Genomic DNA, 20,201 nt, shown 5'->3' with positions numbered 1-20,201 from the left:
CAGTAGTCGATGCAGGATGTACTAAAAGCATAGACACCTGTCTCAGCATTAGTAAAGGAAAGGAATTAGCAAACACAGGATATGTTGCAGAGGTGAAAGTAAGAAAGTTTCTTAAGTGATTTATATGGGTAGAACAGGCAAAAGAGCAATCAAAATAACATCAAAATTCAGAAAGAGTGATTGAAAAGGAGCTCATTTTCTTAAGCTGAGCTTTGGTGCCAATTAGCATGACTTCAGTTTTGTTGCAGCTTAACTTTAATGATGGTAAATGTATCTTGTGAGTCAATCTGTTTAAATTTACAATACTGACATACCCTTTGTGTGAGAACCATTTGTTTCCTTATTGGGGCCAAATATAGTACAGTATACCTCTTTAAGGGCCTCCTCCCCTCTTCAGTCCTCTTCTCTTTGAGGGCTGGTCACTCCCTTCACTGACTGCAGGGTCAAAAACTCACTTCATTTAATTTGATTGCTGCTGGACCAAGTTTTAAACCTACCGCTTTACGATGGAGGATCTTATCCAGCCGCCAATAGTCATCATTTGCAGGCCTTTTCAAAAAAATTTCTGGACTTAACCTGCATTAAAAAGAGACATTGAGACATTATTACCTGGTGACAGATAATGGCTGTTTACTTGTCCACTGAGCTGTCAGAATCACAATAAACTACAACTTTCACATTCAGATTGATAAAAGAAAGGCTGGAAACCAGGAATCTCCTAGTCTCTCCAAGTTAATTTACTCACCACCAGTCCGTAATGAAGATCTCCTCCTTAGCTTGCTCCAAGGCCTCCGCCACATCGGCAAAATAGCCACATCCATTTACATACCTAAATAGAAGATATTTGCACTGTCTGATTACTGTACTTTTCAGCTCTAAAGCCTATTTAAATAGGGATAGCTCTCCTAGTCTGATTATGTATCAGTCAGTCAGTGCTAATTTTCCTAACCGGTATCATCATAACAAAATTGCAATAGGTAGGGTTAAAAATCATTTGATTCTGACAACTGTTATTTAATTCCAGTTACCATTTGCACAATGAGTTGTGGCGTATTGGTACATATGAACCAAAACGATGTGTCTGGAGGAAATCCTTAGAATACTGTTTTGCCAAACCCTGGATTTCGTAGCTCCACCACTGGGCTTGTCGGTAACTGCTGCACTTAATGATCAGAGTTCTGCAACGAGAAAAAAACTCCTCTTAGAATGAGCTTAAAAATATATCTAAAACTGTGCAGACAACAGTGGCCATTATTTCTTATCCAAGAAGCAGGAGAGTTAATATCAAGAGTTTATTTTTGGGTACTCTTACTCTGACTGAAAACGTAATTATTTATTACATGCCGCCTTTTATAAAAGCTTGTCAAATGTAAAGCAGCACATCAGATTAACCATTTTTCTGTTTTCAAACTGCTAATCCAGTTCAGGTTTGAAGAAAGCTGGTGCCTATCCTGGCAGGACAGATTCTGCCCGTAGGACTGAACTCCAGGACTACGCACCAGCCTATTACAGGGTAAACAATACTGACATAGAGAGGGCATTTACGGTCAGTAATGAACTTAACACAGAAATTGCTTTGAATGTAAGGGAAATACCAGAGTACATAAAGCAAAACCCATGCAAATATGGGGAGAGTATGTAAACTCCTTGAAGCTTGAACTGAAAGCTAGACTCTGGAGCCATGAGAGAGCAGTGCTAATGACGGTGTCACCATGTTGTCAATATCAAATCATTCACACATAAATAATAAAAAAGCAAAAAATAAATGATAAACTATGCCTCATGCATATGGTGTTAAAGGTCAAGTAGTAACAGAGAAAGCTAAAATCACCAGGCTGATAAATATTTCAAAATAAAACCTTGAGTCTGTGAGACTTTTTCTGTCATTTAAAGTTTCAAGTCAAAGTATGATGGATAAAAGCCACATAGCCATCCAACCCCTATCTGAGTAACCTTCTACATATTGCATGTTCAATACCATTCAGCCACTTTCAGGTTACCTTGGATCACTACAATGACAATATCCCCATATAATACCTTATAAATGAATTGAATTATTTAAGTTGCATCTTTATTCTGTCTTTACTATTCAAACAGGGGACGTAGAAACTATAATTAGTCTTTTCCCAAGGCTCCTTTTAAAGGAAGATGGTAGGGTTAAAGGAGCAATGGTTATCAAAGGAAACTGCTAAAGTATACAGGAGTTACAGAAAAAGGAAACAAAAAATGTAAAAGAAAGAGTCACACTGAAAAATATATTTTAATGTTGAAGCTTTTTTCAATTTGTTTAATTTTTAAAATGCATAATTAAAATTTTCTCTCACTCAGATAAATAAACATATGAATGTGATCAAAACAGTTTGTGCTTGTCCTAAAAAGATAAACATCAGTAAAAACTTCCACAAATTTGAATTATAACATTTATGTCCATTTTCAGTGCTACCCAAATAAAACTTTTCCCTTGATTTTGCCACCACTCCTATGCATCTGATTTGCCTTCTTCATAACTCCCTTAGTGTGTTCCATAATGGTAACCCTTCAGACTGGGAAGCAGGTGCTAGTCATATTGGAGTAGGCCTGGAGAATGGGGTGGCTGTGGCAATACTCTGAATCCACAGTTTCACAGAACAGGCCCTGACTTCCATTTAGTATGGGTGGTAGCATTGTTGTCAAGAAGGGAATAACTGATAGTTTACCTCCAGATCAACCAACCAATGGCAAAGCAAATAATGCATTATTGACTGGTTAAATGAGTTATGATGTTGCAGGCACTATATTCCACTGTTCTGACTGTTGCTTGATTTGCTAGGTGAAACTGACGGATCAAATTTTCATCACTTGTTATTACCTATTAATTTTTCATTAACCTATTATCTATTTATAGTGTAATTCTTCACTTGTCTTATACTTGTCCTATGTTTATCAATATGCTGCATCTTGTTCCTTAGTTTTATGCTGCAACACTGTAAATAACAATAAAGCCACTTCACCTAACTTGTTAATACTGCCAATCAACAAGTGCGAATTCCTTGGCCACTTACAAAATCAACACTGTAGACTCCCCTTTTCAGGTTCAGACTGAATCCTTATGTTCACCCACTGTGCTCTTTCACACATTTTAAATTATATGAGGGAAAATCAAAAAGTAAAGGCAATTTGAAAATGATACAGTAACCACCACAAATAGAAGATGATGCAGCACAACACGTTTATGATGGCTTATGGGTAGTTTGAATGTGCACAGCACACCATTCTGCCATTAGACTAGTTGAAGTCAAGGTCAAATTAACATGGATGCGCCGCTGATGTATTGTTGAAGAACACGTCATATTGAGATTTCTTTGGGCAACGCAAACATGCTGCATTGTTTCATTTTCTACCCTTTGCAATAATTCTCAAATTTCCTTTACCCTTGTATATGTATGTATCTATCTGTGGCACACTGGTATTCCTGCTCAGACTATAAAGCAGAATTTTATTTCAGGTATTCATGTTGGTGGCTGTAAGAGCCATTTGTCTGTTATTTAAGTTATGTTAAATTGACAGAAATATTTTCTTAGTTATGTTAAATGTTTCTCTATATATTAGTGCATAGTCAATGGGAGGTTCTATCAAAACACCCACAAGCTAAATTATAAATGTAATATTCTAATTATTTTCTGTTCCTCTGACTACAGACTAGCTCCAGTTTATGATCTACCTTGCAGCTGGTAAGGCATGGAGTGCAGTTTCAAACCATACATACATAATGTACTGTACTAAGTGAAGTCTAGGTAAGTTTGCCATTGAGAAAAAACACAACCTTTACAACCTAGTACAGAAAGTAAAACAACCTTTAATTATAGAAAGTATCTGAGGTTTAACACAAGAAAGCTAAGATTGTAAAGAAACAGAAATCTTTTTTCCTTTTTTACCTTTTATTCTGTGTAATACCGTTTTTCTGAATTTCTATAATTTGATCATTTTAAAATTTTCACTAAACCCGTAGGACTCGCGCTGGATTCTACCTTACCAACTCAGTAGCTGCTTGATTTTGGGAACATGGAAAAGATGCAGCTACAGTGACCCTGGTCAGGAAGGTGTTATGGCAGTAGGGCTTTTCCAATATCTTTCTTCTTATCTTTAAGATAACTGTATCAGCTTTAGGGCTTCTTTGCATTAGTTACAGTGCTGCAGATGACAGTTACATACCTGGCAAAGTTCTGGATGCAGACCCCATATTTGGTTTCAGTGAAACGTCGGCCCACCTGAACTTTGAGTTCTGGGTCAAACAGAAGCACAAAGGAAATGATTCCTGCCTCAGGCTTCATATACAGCAAGAAGGAGTCCTTTACAACAAGCCATCTGTAAAAGCAAGTAGTACAGGCTTCTTTAGCTCAGGGCCCAGATGATACTCCAGAGAAATGAGCAATATTTTAACAGACCTACAGGATGAGGGAGAAGCTATGCATTTTTTAAATAAAACTTCAAAAGGAGGAGATTACAAAGCTCTTACGGCTATGCTTCTCACCTGCGTGACCAGCGATAGCAGAACTGATGGTGTCCAATGCAATTCAATCCTTGGATGCGGTGGCCCCCCGACCGTTTCAGGATAAAACCTTCCCTGCAAATAAAAAACTTGTGAGCAATGGTTTCACACTGATGGAGGACAGACAGCGTGACCTCTAGTGGAGTTAAAACACCCCAAACCTCAGATTCAACCTCACAAAAACAAGTCCCAGGTGCAAATACATGTTTTATTAAATAAAATAACATACAAAAGGCTTTTTTGTAATAGTGGCAAAATACTATTTCTCTGTCTCACTCTTTTTTTTTTTTTTACTTCCACTCCTCCCAAGCGAGCTTTGTCCTCTCCCACCCGACTCTGACTCCAACTCCCAAGGAGAAGTGGAGCAGCCTCCTTTATACCGGACCCTGGAGTACTTCTGGTGCAATCACATTGTGCCCAGGAAGCACTCTGTGACAAGAGATCCTGCCTCCAGCATCTCTCCCCAGTGGCACCTGAGGCTGCCCATCAAAACTACAATGCCCATGCAGCCCTGCAGGTGTCTGAATGGGATTCATGTCAGTGAGATGTCGCCACCCAATGTACTGGGGAAGCACATGGCCCAGGAAGAATGAAGTCTCTCCTGTCCATCCATTATAATGGCCTCCTGACCAGGAAAGGTACCACTAACCAACCTGGTCAGGATGCCTGTCCACCTACACCCTTCGAATAAAAAGGCCTCCATGCCAGGTAAGTAACCACCCATCCTGGCCAGGATGCCAGCCAGCCAATGCTGTCTATTACAACAGGTGTACAGGACATTCCTATAGCTATGTTTTTCAGTTTGAGAAAACAACTAATTAAAGCAGAGTCATCTGAATTCATTTTTCAATCCAGAAATGCAACACTGGAAAATGCTGGTTTAAGGTGGTTCAACAGTGGCCTCTTGCACAAAAAAACTTACAATCCTTTTGGTCCAAGGTCCTTGATGAAAGACAATGGGCTGACATCTAGAAATTCCATCTGCAAATGAAAAAAAAAATCACTGCAGTGGTTACTTATTGTCGGACCTGTCTCTAACAGCAGCCAACCTCATGTGGTCATTTTAAACTAAGCACCTTACCATGCCACTGAAAGTCCTACAGAAGCTGTTCTCTAGGAGTTCATTTAGGTAAACTTCCAGATGTTTCTACAGGAAAAAGAACAGCAACAGGAGATGGATCTTGTGTAGGGTATAGATAATAAAACACTTGCCATGTTTTAAAACAACTGGGTAGAGTGCTGATTCTGAAATACTACAACTCTAGGCATAAAAACAGAAAGAAGAATAAACAATATAATATTACTCTATCTGAACAGGTATCCTTCTTACATTACCATACAAAATGGAGATAATTATTCGCTGTGTGAGAAACATACTGTTGTACCAATGGCCCCTTTTTAGTTTATCACAAAAATTTACTGTTAAAAAGACATTTTAAGAACAAGTGTAAAAAATCAAAGTATCCCAAAAAGTCCAGCAGGCAATTTTCCAGATCAAGAGCTGTTATAATTTCTTAGCTGGCATAATTGTGAATCAAGAATCAAGAATTTACAGGTAAAGTTAGCAAGACATTGTAGTGGTCACAGGGGCAATTAGCATGAGAACCAATTGCAAAAGACTCAGAACGCATCAAATAAAAGTCTATAATACAGTAAGCTTGATCATTTTACAGATATTCTTTTGTTTTCTAAATTTAGCTATATGAACATTTTCTGAAAACAGGAAAGACCTACAAAAGGAGGATGCTCTACATCCAAGTAAAGGTGAAAATTATTGAGTTAGCCTATCACCACACCAAGTGTATGGTATCACAGCTGCTGTTTTTCCAGTGGTGTGACTGTGAGTTAGTAAAGCAATGTGATACAAGGTGCCACATGGTGGAAACAGAACTTTAGTCAGCTTCAGAAAATGTCATATGTACTTGGATCCTTGTTATTTTGTATTTTGTTCTGTCAGTTTCCACTCTCCCATTATCTGAATTGTCCCAAAAGCATTTTTGTAATTAGCAATGCAGAGAATTCACTCAAGCTCCATATGCGCAAAGCATACAATTATACAACTCAAAATTATATATCGAGCACATCTGTCTCGACTAAAACTCTCCAAACTGTTTCCAGGACATGATCCAACCTGCGAACGTTGCAACCAAGTCCCAGCCTCAACAGGTCACATGTTCTGGGCCTGCACCAAATTAACATTATTCTGGACAAAAATTTTTAATTACCTCTCAGACAGCCTTGGACTCACAATCCCTCCTAACCCATTAACAGCTGTGTTTAGGGTTCTTCCAGAGGGGTTTAAAGTGGAGAAGGACAAACAAATTGTGATTGCATTCACTACACTGTTGGCACGCAGACTCATTCTGATAAACTGGAAGAATCCAAACTCTCCTCTTTTAAGTCAATGGGAAACCGATGTGTTATATTATTTGAAATTGGAAAAAATCAAATACTCAGTTAGAGGATCTGTACAGACCTTTTTCAAAACATGGCAGGATCTAATCAGTAATATTTTAAAATAAGTTCATAAAGCACAGAGAAAATTTTTTTTTAAATTAGGTATGTTTACAAGCCTTAAATTTAACGTTATTTGGCTTGCTCTCTCTCTCAGGGGTGGGGATCGATCTGTTCTTAACTCAATTTTTCTTTTTGTAAAATCTTGATTGCAATAAAATTAATAAAAAAAAAAAATAATAATTAGTTACCTGATTTACTGCCATATTTCACAGAGAAATTAAATTATTTTTTGCACTTGTCCTTAGTATTGAAAGTAAACAATACACAAAATACCTTTTATAACATACATTTAAAAAACAAGCTAATAACTTTGTACACTAATTAACTAAACATGGACTGTTCAGCACTACCAACTTTAATGTAACCTCTGTCAATCAAGGTCTATGGGAAGAGGGCAGACACAGATTTGATAGCTGTTCTTCACAATGCAGACCAATGTCACTTTTTTACAGGGATCACTGAAAAGTTACAAACTATTTTCCATGCTTATTATCAAGGTGACATGAGCAGTAGGGCAATGGAAGCAGGCAAAAACAAAAATGCTTCATCGGGGCAATTCATGAGAAGACCAACATTTGGGCTGAGTCAAATTAAGGTTGAAGTCTTTTGTTATGTATACAGAGTACAGTGAAATTCTTACTTGCATGTCTGACCAACATGCATCATTTTGCCTCTCTCTACAGCAGTGGCATGATCAGCAAGTGTGATTCTTCCTTTTACAAAGTGAAAATCTCAGAGATAGTGCTATACAGGTGATAATGGGTACCCTTCCCTCCACCCCCATCTTTGTTTACTTTTTCATCCACTTTCTGCATTTTGCTCCACATACTTAAACCACCTTAGTCTGATTCTCCCCATATCTCCTCCATAAAAAGTCTTTCTTTTAAATTAGTTTTTACCTTCTTTCACTGAATGGCACTCTAGATAATAATTTAATTACTTTCATCTCTTGCATTTCCAGCTTTGGTTCATGTGCCACCTTACCCATGTCTCACTCCAATAGAGCTTACTACTCCTAACATAACTTTTATAAACCTTTCGCTTCAATGGTGTAAAAGCCAAGTAAAACTCATATAAGTGATTGCTTAATTTGAACAGAATAGAAGTTACTCTCATAGCTATAGCCTTTACCTCCTCTGGTTAATGTGAAATAGAACCTTCCTGGCTATACCTGTAATACAGAGTGTCATTTAAGCCTGTCTATAATTAGTCTCATTGCTAGAATGGACTGATAGACTGATTTGCAGTTTGTAAATGGGATCGCATAAAGTTTTCTGACCGTTTACAAATGGTTTTTGACTGTATGATCAAACTTAGAAAAATGAAACAAGGTAAAAGTCTTAAACAGAGTTTTATTTGAACATGGTCTTTTCTTTATTTTGCAACAGCAACTTTTTCTCTATTTTTGTGTGAACTGTTTTGCTTTTATCAATCTTTTAAAAACAAAGATATTTGGTCTATGGAATTATTTGAATATGTGTCACACTATTACCAGAATCCAGAACTAAAAATTACAGAACTATGATCATTTTGGGTAAACACAGCTACAAATGCCAATGAGGCTCCTTGAGAAGAGAGAATGGGGAACAGGCCCTAGAATTTATTTTAGGAGTTTCTCATATTCACTATTAACAGTTCTTCCTATAGCTCTGTCTGCATTCAACATGTCACCTGAACAACAGCACACTCTTTGTACTTTCTTCAAAACAACTCCAATGTTAATATTTACATTTTCACTTAGTATGTCAGCATTCTATACCCTTCTCATACAATTTCTACAAACAAAATTGGCACTTTCTGTCTGTAAACTACTCTTCATACAACTCCATCTTTGCATAAATTCCAACAACCCACACTTTAAAATGAGTTTCTCCCTTAACCTCGGCTGCAAATGTCACATGGCCATGGATCCATCTCCTGTTCTTTTGCCTCCAACCAACAACCCCTTGATCATTTCTGTATTTACCATGAGGCCTTTCACTTCTAAGCTAGCTTTCTATTTCAGTATTTCTCCTTTTATTCCGTTTCACTTTTTACTAATGTTGTACTTCAGCACCAGATTCTAACCACTCGGCCACCTTACCACCTCTCAAGGGACCCTTTCAGACAACTTTTCTAGGTCCACAAAGAATAATGCAATTTCTTTTTCTTCTCAGGATGCTTCCTGCATGTGTCTCATTCACTCTTGTTACCAGAATTTCAGCAAATTTGCTTCTAACACTGTCCTTCTTCAACATCCAAATCTTCATCTTTGGTTCATGATTCCTCATACTTTTCTTTATGTCTCTGATTAAAATATCTCCTACCGCCATGCTATGTTGTGATACACAACCTGTTTTAGGGATCACCTTTACATTTTCACTATGACTGGATCAACAGAGGACTCCTCCACACATCACTACATTTTCAAAGACAACCTTTTTGTATTTACAGTCATATGAAAAAGTTTGGGAAGCCCTCTCAGCCTGCATAATAATTTCAATAAAAAAAGATAACAGTGGTATGTCTTTCATTTCCTAGGAACATCTGAGTACTGGGGTGTTTTCCAAACAAAGATTTTTAGTGAAGCAGTATTTAGTTGTATCAAATTAAATCAAATGTGAAAAACTGGCTGTGGTCTACTGTGTGTCAACAAATATGTAGAGGAGAAATGATATGAAGACAAGAAAGTAACTAACTTTATATTGACATGCATGCTGTTACGCAAGAAGTGTTAATATTTCTTTGTGAATTGTAAGGCATATACATGCAAAATATTAAAAGTAGAAATTTCAAATGAAAGTACATAAACTTTACAGTATATATAGTATATGGTAAAAAAAACTGACTACAACTTTAATACATAGTACCTCTGGCAGAAAGTTATGTTGTTATTATGATGATGATTATTATGACTATCTTACATTGTTTAAACACTTCTGTGCTTATGCTATTTTTGCACAGAGTTTCTCACACTTTAGACAGAGTCAGGTTGAATAATGACTTCACAGTTACAAGGTCAAAAAACCAAAGATGGCCAGAAAAAGTGTTCAAAAGTACCACCCAAGCCTACCTTCCAAATAGGCCAGAGTGACATTACTAACTGAGGGACCTTAGGCAGGGTACATCCCTTTGAAACTATATACATAACCTTGTTTTACTTCATTTTGGGAATGGTTGCTTCACTGACAAGGCAGTCAAAAGGAGATGGACAGGAGGGGAGGAGAACCTAGATTAGCAGGATCCATTTTCAAATTGAATCTGCCCCAATGTTTTGTGGTTTAACATTTAGATCCCTCAGTCTAAGGTCACTAATATAACCTGGGTAGAAGGTGTAGTGACATTCTCAACAGATAGAAAAAGATAAACTCCAGTAATGTTAAACAGTTGTCTTAAATGTCAATGAGCACATATATGTGAGGTATTGCTAATGTATACTGAATTTTGAGAAAACAGACATAATATCAACTTAAGGAGTGTCAGCCGAAAGCATTATGAATGAATAAAAGTGCAGTTGTTTTTGTCCAACTTTAAAAACTGTAGTGCCAAGGATATGAAACTCACTGGTTTGCTGGATGCCCGACGGTTCCTGTCTGCCCCATGAAGTGTCGGCATGTCTCCACCAAGTGCTTCTAGCTGTTGTCTCTGAATGGCAAACCTACAAAATAATACCAGGTCTTTATATATCTGAAGAGATATTTTGGAAACAAAATAACTCAAGTAAAAATATTTAAAAGCACTTGATTACTACATTGTTTTAAAGTGGCGGTAAAGAGAGTAATTTAGATTAGTTGGAACTATGTATATGAACTAGAATATGGCTAACTCCTCATTTTGAAGAGGCAGGGCAAAGAGCAGAGGAACGGCAGAGAATTTGAGAAATGTAAAATAAAAAAATAACATGTTGAAGACTATAGGATCACACTATCTTCAGAAAAAGAGGGGAGACTTGATCCAGAGACAGATCAACAAACAGAATATAAGGATCCATTAGTGAAATAACTCAGGGAAGTGTAAAAATAAAGAACAGAATCAACACACAGTACTTACAATGTAAAGGATAGTAGCGTTCCATATGGAGAGAGATTAGAACCCCTCATGAAGAGATTAAGAGGTGAAGGAGAAAAAAAAGTCTTAATAGAAACATCATAAAGTTGTGCAAAAATGAAGTTCCTATAGAGACAGGACAAAATGAAAATGTCCTCTTGGGGTGAGGAACATGAAGGAAGAGGGCCTCAAAGAGAGTAAGAATGAACAAGAAATCCTTGAGGAGAAATCATGAGATGGAAAAGTGGTCCTCATGGAGTAATCGATTGGAGAAGACGTTTCCATAATGAGTTTTTCATCTGTTTTTATTCTCAGTGAGTGGAAACAAGATCTGTATAAAATAAGATTAAAAGGTAATAATTGAGTCAAAATGGTCATACCGCCCCAAGGGCAAAAATGTCATCAGCATCTTCTGAGCCTGTACATCTCTGTGAAGTTCCTGGAAGTGCTTATACTTCTTTTTTACTGTCCAAGTAAACTGACCATGTGTAAGTCGCACAGTGTAAAGTGTGCAGATTTTGACCTAAGAGAAAAAAGGAGAGAATGTTATAAAAAGAATTCTAAATAACTGCAGTCAAATCACAAGCTTGTGAGAGCAGAAGTAAATATATTGAGGAATGGAGCACAGAGAGGAATAAAATCTGAAATAAAAGAAAGTTTTGACCTAAAAATGATTCTAAACTTATTTTAAAAACGATTAGCTACTTTCACTTAGCCGGTCACCAATATACCAGAGGCTTGAAACCAGGCAAAATGGCTTTTCTGTTTCTCCAGCGACATTATGCTGCTCTGTGTAGAGCAGAAAGGGGTGCTAACCTTAGATCGTGTGGTATGCCTTTCTGTACTTTCAACTCGACAGCTGATTGGTGTCCCTTTCAGGAAAATGGGGATGTTCTTGTCCCTGAAATTCTTTAGATGATAAATCACTAAAAATGGCCGGTCATCTGTGGAAAAAAGAACAGAAGTGAGTTATTGTTTTCAGCAGATGGCCATGTAGAAAAGTGCTTTACTATGATCTTTAAATAAGCAGGCATAAATGTTGCCAACTACCAATGCTGGCACAATATATAATTAAGCCTATCTCTGCAAAATGTACTGCAATATAATCACATATTGAGCATGAGATTATCTGCAAAAAGAATAACTAATTGTCAAATACAATATGCACACAAGATGGCGCTGATATTCCAACCCAAGTGTTTGCCACATTCCATTGTATGTAGATAGTATTTTCTTGTAAATGGAAAAAAGTCAATCTGGCAGTAGGATTTCATAATTTTCCTAAACAGCAAAATGATTTCCCTACAGTTTAACAGGGCATAGCTACTTAAATAAACTGAGGAAATTTTGAATATATTTATTTGCATTTGTCTGTCAATTGCCTTTTAGTACAAATGAGACACTGATACCCTCCAGGTACAAAACAAAACAACCGAGGCAAAGTTTATCATGAGTGGGGATGCATAAAATGTGTAGGCTAGTTTGTAGGGTTCATGATACACATGACTACAGAGGAGTTGACTTAATTTTAGTCACGTAGACAAACATTTACTTTCAGATGGTGCCCTCACTCCAAAAGACGATAAGAGACAAGCCAAGCAGAGATTCAGTAAAAATCATAGTTATATACAGAGTCCAAAAAAGGGACAAGAGATTTGGCATGGTGGGACAGCTAGTTCAGCTTCACTGTTCAGAGTTCCATATATAATTGAAGGCTCATTCTCCAGCTATACTACTATGTACTGATATCAACAGGTGTTGCCAAACTTTCCACTGTCTTTTTGCTGTGATGTTATGACTTAACACAAAGTATACCAGTGGCAAAACTGGGTAAAGCCAAACTGAATGGGAAATTCCCATGGAGTGCAACAACAAAAATGTATTCATTGTGAAGTCCACAATTGCACAAGGAGTGCTGCAATGGGTTGTTTTTTGACAGGCTCCAAGTCTTGACTCCCTATGAAGACAAGAAAAAAAACTCACAAAAAAATCACCTCGTGGGGAAAAAAATGGAAGAAGTCATGGGGAAGGGAATTCAGAGAGAGACCATTTCCAGGTAGGTTTTGCATGTGGAATGGCTGCCAAAAATGGGGCAAACACTTACACAAAACAGAACACAAATAATCCCCTTCACAGAGCTGGATGGCCAATTGAACACTGTTAACTCAGGAATACAATACAATAGTACTGTACAGTAGTGCAATAGTAACAGCACAAACTACAAAGCAAAACGCAATAATATGTTAGATTACAAAACAAACAAACGTGCAACTAAGCACTGTTTTTGGAGAAAGCAAGTGTTTACTTCATCACAAAATGACCTGTCATTTTCTATTATTTTAAGGATGTATATTTAGGAAGGCTGCGGTGGGTTGGCTCCCTGCCCAGGATTGGTTCCTGCCTTGTGCCCTGTGTTGGCTGGGATTGGCTCCAGCAGACCTCCGTGACCCTGTGCTCGGATTCAGCAGGTTGGAAAATGGATGGATGGATGGATTTAGGAAGGTGTAGCAATTACCTAACAGGCATATAAGTATCTATAAAAAGTGTTCACCCCTTTGAAGTTTTCAGATTTTACTTTGCATAATACTAGCTGTATTACACTGTTTGTCCAGAGATATTTTGTAAGACAACGAGCCTCTGTTATAATGCCATGGTTTAATCAGTTGTATCAGAAGTACTATGTTTTCTTATGTTTTTTTTTAACCAAGGGGCTAATATCATTTAATATCTTATTATCTTCAGGCAATGTGATGTAGTGGTAAAGGCTTTAGACCTGAAGCTTCAAACCCTGAATTTTTGTGTTCAAATCCCACCACTGACTCTGTGTGACAATCAGTAAGTCACTTTATCTATTTGTGCTCCAATTTGAAAAATAAATTAAATAGAATCAATTCTATCTCAGATGTTTTAGGCTGTCTTGAAGGAAGGTGTCAGTCAAGTAACAATAATAACAGTAATAATATCAGTAGGTCACAAGAGCTGCATACTCTTTAACAAATTAGCCAAAAAATAAGGTTTTAATATTCAAACTAAAAATAAAAATAAGTAAATATTTGAATAAATCTGAATTTAGGTTAATGAATTGTGACATTACATTAATGTTTGTATGTGCTTATTTTTACTTTATACTTTGCACTGGTGGCCACAGCAAAAACAAACAAATAAAAAAAAAAAGAATCCGAGTGGTACTCTGGGCAATTGTTATTTAAATACATCAGCCATCAAATCTCAAGCATCTGAACTGCCATCTTTTTTAAAGTCTAGTACTCACACCCGGGTATGAAAGAAAGTTCTTCTTAGTTCAGTGAACCATAAAGGTAGCCACAAAAAAAAGCTGAAATCCATGAGTCACACACACTGGCATCAAGTTTTGCTACATCTCTCTCTCTCTCTCTATATATATATATTAATATCTATATATATATATACAGTATATATATATATATATAAAATCCAACTTTTGTCTGTCTGTCTGTCCACTTTCACGAGAGAACTACTTAACAGATTTAGATCAGGTTTTTTTCTATAATTTGCTTGAACATTCTGGCTGATTTTGCGACTTTTCTCATTGTGCTATGTATCATAGTTCGTTTGCGGTATAGATTGAATTGTGTGAATCCGAGAGAGATGCAGTGGGCCGAGGGGCCCTTCTCACTCACGCGCCAGCCTCAGGGCGTGTTCCTTACTTCCATTTAGCTAGTGAAAGAAAGAACTACTTAACGGATTTAGATTGGGTTTTTTTCTATAATTTGCTTTAACATTATGATTGATTTTCAACTTCTCTCATCACAGTAAGAATCATAGTTTGTTTGCAGGAGCACTATATAATCCAAGACAGAGGCTGTGGGCTAAGGGGAGGGGGAAGTGAGACGTCAGAAGTGGGGAGCTGGGCAGGGCCCTCCTCACTGTCCTTTTTCACTAATACGCGGACAGAGCCGCGGGGCATGGCTAGTTATTAATAACATTTTTTACTCTAGCATTTCCAAATCATGTAGCAAATAAGACACTGTTGCTTGGGTCCCATATGCAGCACTTGGCTGGAGTCCTGCTGTCCAAACTTATTGTGATGTGTCTTGCTGCCAAACAGACACAAGCAGATGGGTTTAAGATCAGGAGGAATACCTGTTAGTTATTAAGACAGTGACAGGGTGAGAATAGCAAAGTAAAAGAGCAGGCAAAAGGTAGTCAGGTTGAAGGCGGACATATTTTATTATTTTGGAAATATCCTACGGGCATTGATAAGGTACCATTTATATCACAGCATTCAGAATAAAATACTTGTCAGCACTTATGGATTAACCCAAGAAAAATGGGATTGTCACAGTATCAAGTCAGGGTCTACACAATTTGTCTACTTCTTTACAGAGACAGCAATGTTTTAATAAAGGTGGCCTTAATATTTTTAATTACATCTCATGGTTTTAGGTATTATGTGTCAAACCAGCATCCATGTAAGATGGAGGACAAGGTATATTGGCTGAGGAGACTGTTTAAAGTTGGGGTTTTAAAGCACTGCAAACAAAAAAGGAAATCACAATTATTAATTTTCAATTTGCTTTAAATAGAACATCTTAGCATTAAACAACCCTTGAGGATCTCAGGTTTAAGAGTGCTTGGGTGAGAATCAGATGCAAAACATTCTTTTTAGAGTACATGAGAAGCACTTAGAAATAATGTTTTGAGCACATTTGTAGATGAAAGTGAAGAGTAATGGAATAAAAAAAATAAAATAAAATAGTAATAAAAAACACGACATCGTAAAAGGGTCTGATTGTAGGTTTAACTGATGAATATAACAAGCTAACCAATACTTATTTTCCCTGCTGTAACTCATTTTAATTAGACACACCTAAATTATCACTGGTCTGGCCAACTGGTTTGAAAAGTCCCATTATGAGTTGCTACTAGTCAAGAGACGTCAACTGATTGTAGAATAAATGCACCTTACCTGGAAGATCCAATTGGTAGGGAGTCAGTATGTTAGCCTAACTTATACAATGAAATCACAAGTCATATCCCCTCAAGTTCGGTTAAATTTGTTATTAGGAAAAGGAAAGAGTATATGGCAGAACATTCACAAAAATTGAATGATTGTGCAAGAAGACAACCAGTGAGGGAGGCCACCAAGAGATCTATAAGAATCCTTAAACAGTCAGAAGCTACAGTGGACAAACACTGGAGAGATGCACAGCCAACTGTTGCCCAGGTGCTTTACCAGTCACAGCTTTATGGGAGTGTGGCAAAGAAAAAGATACTTTAATAAATGCATGATATCTCAGCTGAAGGAACAAAGAAAACTAAAATCATTTGTAAGAAGGTTTTATGGTTTGATAAGGCTAAAACTGATCTTTCTGGTCTTCAGACTAACTCCATGTTTGGAGTAAGTCAAATATTGCACATTATCAAAAGCACAACATCCCAAGTATAGTGGTGGCAGTATCATGATGATGGGGGTGCTTCTCTTCAGCAAGTCCTGAAAGGCTTGTGAGTGTAAACGGTAAAATAAATGTAGCAAAATATTGGGAAATCCTGGAGAAAAATCTCATACAGTCTGCAAGAGAAGATTTGTAAGCAAGACTATGGCCCCAAGCATAAAGCCAAAGCTAAATAGAAATGGCTTAGTAACAACAAAGTTAATGTCTTGGAGTGGCCAACTCTGAGTACAGATCTCAAACCAATTGAGGATTTGTGGCTGGATTTGAAACAGGGTGTTCACTCATGATCCCCATACAACCTGACACTGTGACATGCCGTGTCAATGATTAAGGATTTTAACAGTTTTAATAGGTTTTACTGCTTACCTTAATTAATAACCAAACCAGCACAATTTTAGATTAGTATGATAATACGACGTATGCACGTTCAGACTCGCTAAATGAGCAATTGCCTAGTTGTAGTGTTAATTGACACGCTTCTGTTAAGGTGGTTGGTGGCAGGAGAAAATGGACAAAATGGAGGAAGCAAAGAAAGAAAGAAAAAAATGATAAGATTATACATTGGAATGGTGATCAGGACTGGCTGAAGAAACTGGATAAGAAGGAGAGAGAGAAAGGAAGGGACCAAACGGTCATGTCTCCTTTACAGTGTGGTATGCCTTCTGCGAGAGCAGGGTCAAACCTTCTAACAGCTAGGGAGACGGCAAACTTGGGAGAGATTTCTTTGAGTACTGACTAGAGGTGACAGAGAGAGAGTGAGCCCAGGAGTCCAAATTTGGGGGCGCAGTCGAGTCTGCTAACAGTAAGCAGAGGGGAAGTTATGGCATCAAAGATGAACTGCTGTCTTGAGAACCTGTGGCAACTGGAAAGAGGATGGAAGGATAAAAAAGGAGCTAGTGGCATTTTCTGTCTTGAAGTGAAGGAGATGATGGGGCTCCAACCACAGACTGAGTGCAATGGTGTGTTGCTGAGAGGCTTGCTGCTCTCAGAAAAAGGGATTTCTGCTTTTCCAACTGGTTTTATCTGTTTTACTTACTTATTTATTTGTTGAATACTTTTATTGAACTCCTGGTGACTCTGTTTACCATTGACCGATTTATGCCTTTCTGATTGATGCACAGTGACACTTGTTTTGAAATAAATATACACCTTTGCACTTTTTGGTGCCTTAAATCTGGTTGATTGCATTCTTACTTTCCCTAATCCATCCTCAGTTACAAACTACTGGATGTCCCAAAAGGAGTGGTGTACATGATTATGGGCATCAGGGTATGATTGCAGGCATCAGGGTATCACACAGACCTCTAATAGTTTTGCAAAGAAGAATAAAGACAAATGGCAATGTCCAGATGTGCAAAGTTATAGATGCCCGATCACATTGACTCAAGGCTGTCATGGAGGCCAAAGGTGCATCTAGTAAATACTGATTACTTACAAAACAAATAATTTCATTTAATACTTGTAATTAATTTAGACCATTTTTTAGAGATCTGTTTTGACTTTGACATTAATGAGTCTTTTTCTGTGAACCAATGCCAAAAACACTAATTTATTCCACTAATATAATATAATAACAACATATGAAATAGGGAAAAAGGAAATGGACACTTTCATAGGCAGTGAATTAAGATATGCATGCATAAGGAACACTCTTTTGTTTTGCTGTTATGATAAACCAAACCACTTTCTAGGTCTTTAATGATAAATAACATGTTACACATGACATACCATTGACATGCATTTAGGTTACTTACTGTATTTAACTCATTTGAAAATTGGTGAACTTTGCTTTACTTTTTAGTTATCACACTTTTGTTTATTACATTTTTTGTAACAATATTTCATATAATATATGTAATTACATGAAATTAGTGGAGTGCATTAAGTGCATGCTTTTGAACAGCATTTTACAATATTATATAGTTACCAACACAGCACAAATACACTTGGGATGGCACAATAGCCAAGTCCAATTCAAGTGATATAAAAGTGACATTGATTGCTGCACTGTTGTGAAAGGTCTGTGACAAAATGCAGTTCACATTTCTTTTTTTAAAAGAAGTACCCAACAGAGATTCAAATTTCAGTAGAAATCTCAAGTTAAATTGTCAGCTGCTTCAGACCAGGATGGAGAGCAAGTAAGCTGGTATGTTAATAAATAGCAGCATCAGAGATATACTGTATTATTATGTAATGGAATTCTTTTATTTAAAAATATGAAAGTTTTTGTTTTAAATAACAAAAAATTATCTCCAAAAAATAAATACCCCAATAACCACCTCAACAAGTATTTAGTGTAATCTCCTCTTTCTCAACTTTAATAACAATACCACACCACTTGCAAACATATCAACAATAAAGTGAAATTACCAAAAGAAATAAAACTATACAGGTAGTCCCCAGGTTACGGACATCTGACCTATGACTTATGAACGGGGCCGCAGCTACACTGCACGCGCCTCAGTAACTGCTGCTCTGTCAACTTCGGCCTGGGGACGCTGCAAGCGGTGGATGGGCAAAGGCATGGCGATCTTGCGCAGTGTAGTGTCCCTCCGGTGGCTCCCGGCAGCAAGTGGTTTCACTGCCCGCCCGCCACACATGGCTGCCCTGTTCATTCTCTGGTGATGCTGCAAGCGGTGACCTGGTTGTGGCTGAATGGAGGCCATTGAGGGTGAACAGGGTGGCGGGGGGTAGCATTGTAGTGCCTCGGATGGCTGCCTGTTGAATGGGGGCAGTGGTGGGCGATTCACTACACGCCTTTGGCCGCACCGTTTGTTCTCGTTGGGTGGATGTTGCAGACAGCATACTGTAGTGGAGGTGACTGTGAGGTGGGCTGGTGATAAACCGCCCCTAGCCGCCCCCATTCATTCTCAATAGCAAGCCTGCTTGTACAGTTATGTACATAACAGGAAGTTGTCTCTTGTCAGTACATCAGATGTGTTGACGTCTGGTGCCTTCCTGCTGTGATAGTGTGTACAGTGCTGTGCAGAAGAGCTCATCTTAACCTTTTGTCTTCACCCTTCAATAATGTCTCTGAAACAAAAATCTGATGCAAGTGCTGGAGATACAGTAAAGAAAAGAAAAACCATCACCATTGAAAATAAAGTAGAAATAATAAAAAAAGTCAGAGAGAGGTGAAACTCCATCATTCATTGGCAGAGCACTTGGTTACAGTCAGTCAACAATAGCATTTATTAAAATAATGTACCTGTTCTGACTTGCATACAAATTCAATTTAAGCACAAACCTACAGTCCCTATCTCCTACGTAACCCGGGGACTGCCTGTACATACAAAATTACCAATGCTATCATAAAATCACAATGAACATTACTCCATGTAGGAGAAAAGCAACTGCACTAAGTTCGCTGTCGAGCTAATAACATTAGTAAAAACCCAATAATTCATAAAAAAATTTAAATTGAAATAACCGTAGCGCTGCTTCCTCACAGTAAGGATTCACGTCACGGATCCTTCCTGCGTGTAATTTGCATGTTTTCCCTGTGTCTGCATGGGATTTCTCCAGTTTCCTCCCACAGTTGAAAGACATGCAAGATACATATAATGGAGATGATAAAATTGGCACTAGTGTGTGGCTGGTGGATGCATGTCTGTGTATGTGTGTGTGTGTCTGCCCTTCAATGGACTGGGCTCTGTCCAGGGTTTGTTCCTGCCTTGTGCCCTATGCTAGCTAAG

General features: G+C 37.7%; 1 protein-coding gene across 3 annotated transcripts in view; it reads right to left on the bottom strand.

Annotated features, from left to right (window-relative positions):
- The window catches only part of pld2 (phospholipase D2), a 114,879-nt gene that overhangs the window by 38,446 nt on the left and 56,232 nt on the right, over positions 1–20,201 (bottom strand). For 2 of the 3 annotated variants that reach the window (XM_039747226.1, XM_039747224.1), the window contains exons 3-12: positions 11,888–12,015; positions 11,452–11,594; positions 10,589–10,682; positions 5,610–5,675; positions 5,451–5,509; positions 4,511–4,603; positions 4,192–4,344; positions 1,029–1,178; positions 746–829; positions 498–576 (exon numbers count right to left, since the gene is read on the bottom strand). In XM_039747226.1, the coding sequence (XP_039603160.1) occupies positions 498–576; positions 746–829; positions 1,029–1,178; positions 4,192–4,344; positions 4,511–4,603; positions 5,451–5,509; positions 5,610–5,675; positions 10,589–10,682; positions 11,452–11,594; positions 11,888–12,015 (1,049 nt within the window). Of the gene's footprint in view, positions 1–497; positions 577–745; positions 830–1,028; positions 1,179–4,191; positions 4,345–4,510; positions 4,604–5,450; positions 5,510–5,609; positions 5,676–10,588; positions 10,683–11,074; positions 11,431–11,451; positions 11,595–11,887; positions 12,016–20,201 lie in introns of those variants that run through there. The other variant, XM_039747225.1, reaches the window with a different exon arrangement.

Source organism: Polypterus senegalus, chromosome 3 (assembly GCF_016835505.1).
Source record: "Polypterus senegalus isolate Bchr_013 chromosome 3, ASM1683550v1, whole genome shotgun sequence".
NCBI classification, from domain to species: Eukaryota; Metazoa; Chordata; class Cladistia; order Polypteriformes; family Polypteridae; genus Polypterus; species Polypterus senegalus.
Note: the sequence above shows the minus strand (reverse complement) of the source record. Positions and strands in the feature narration are given on the sequence as shown.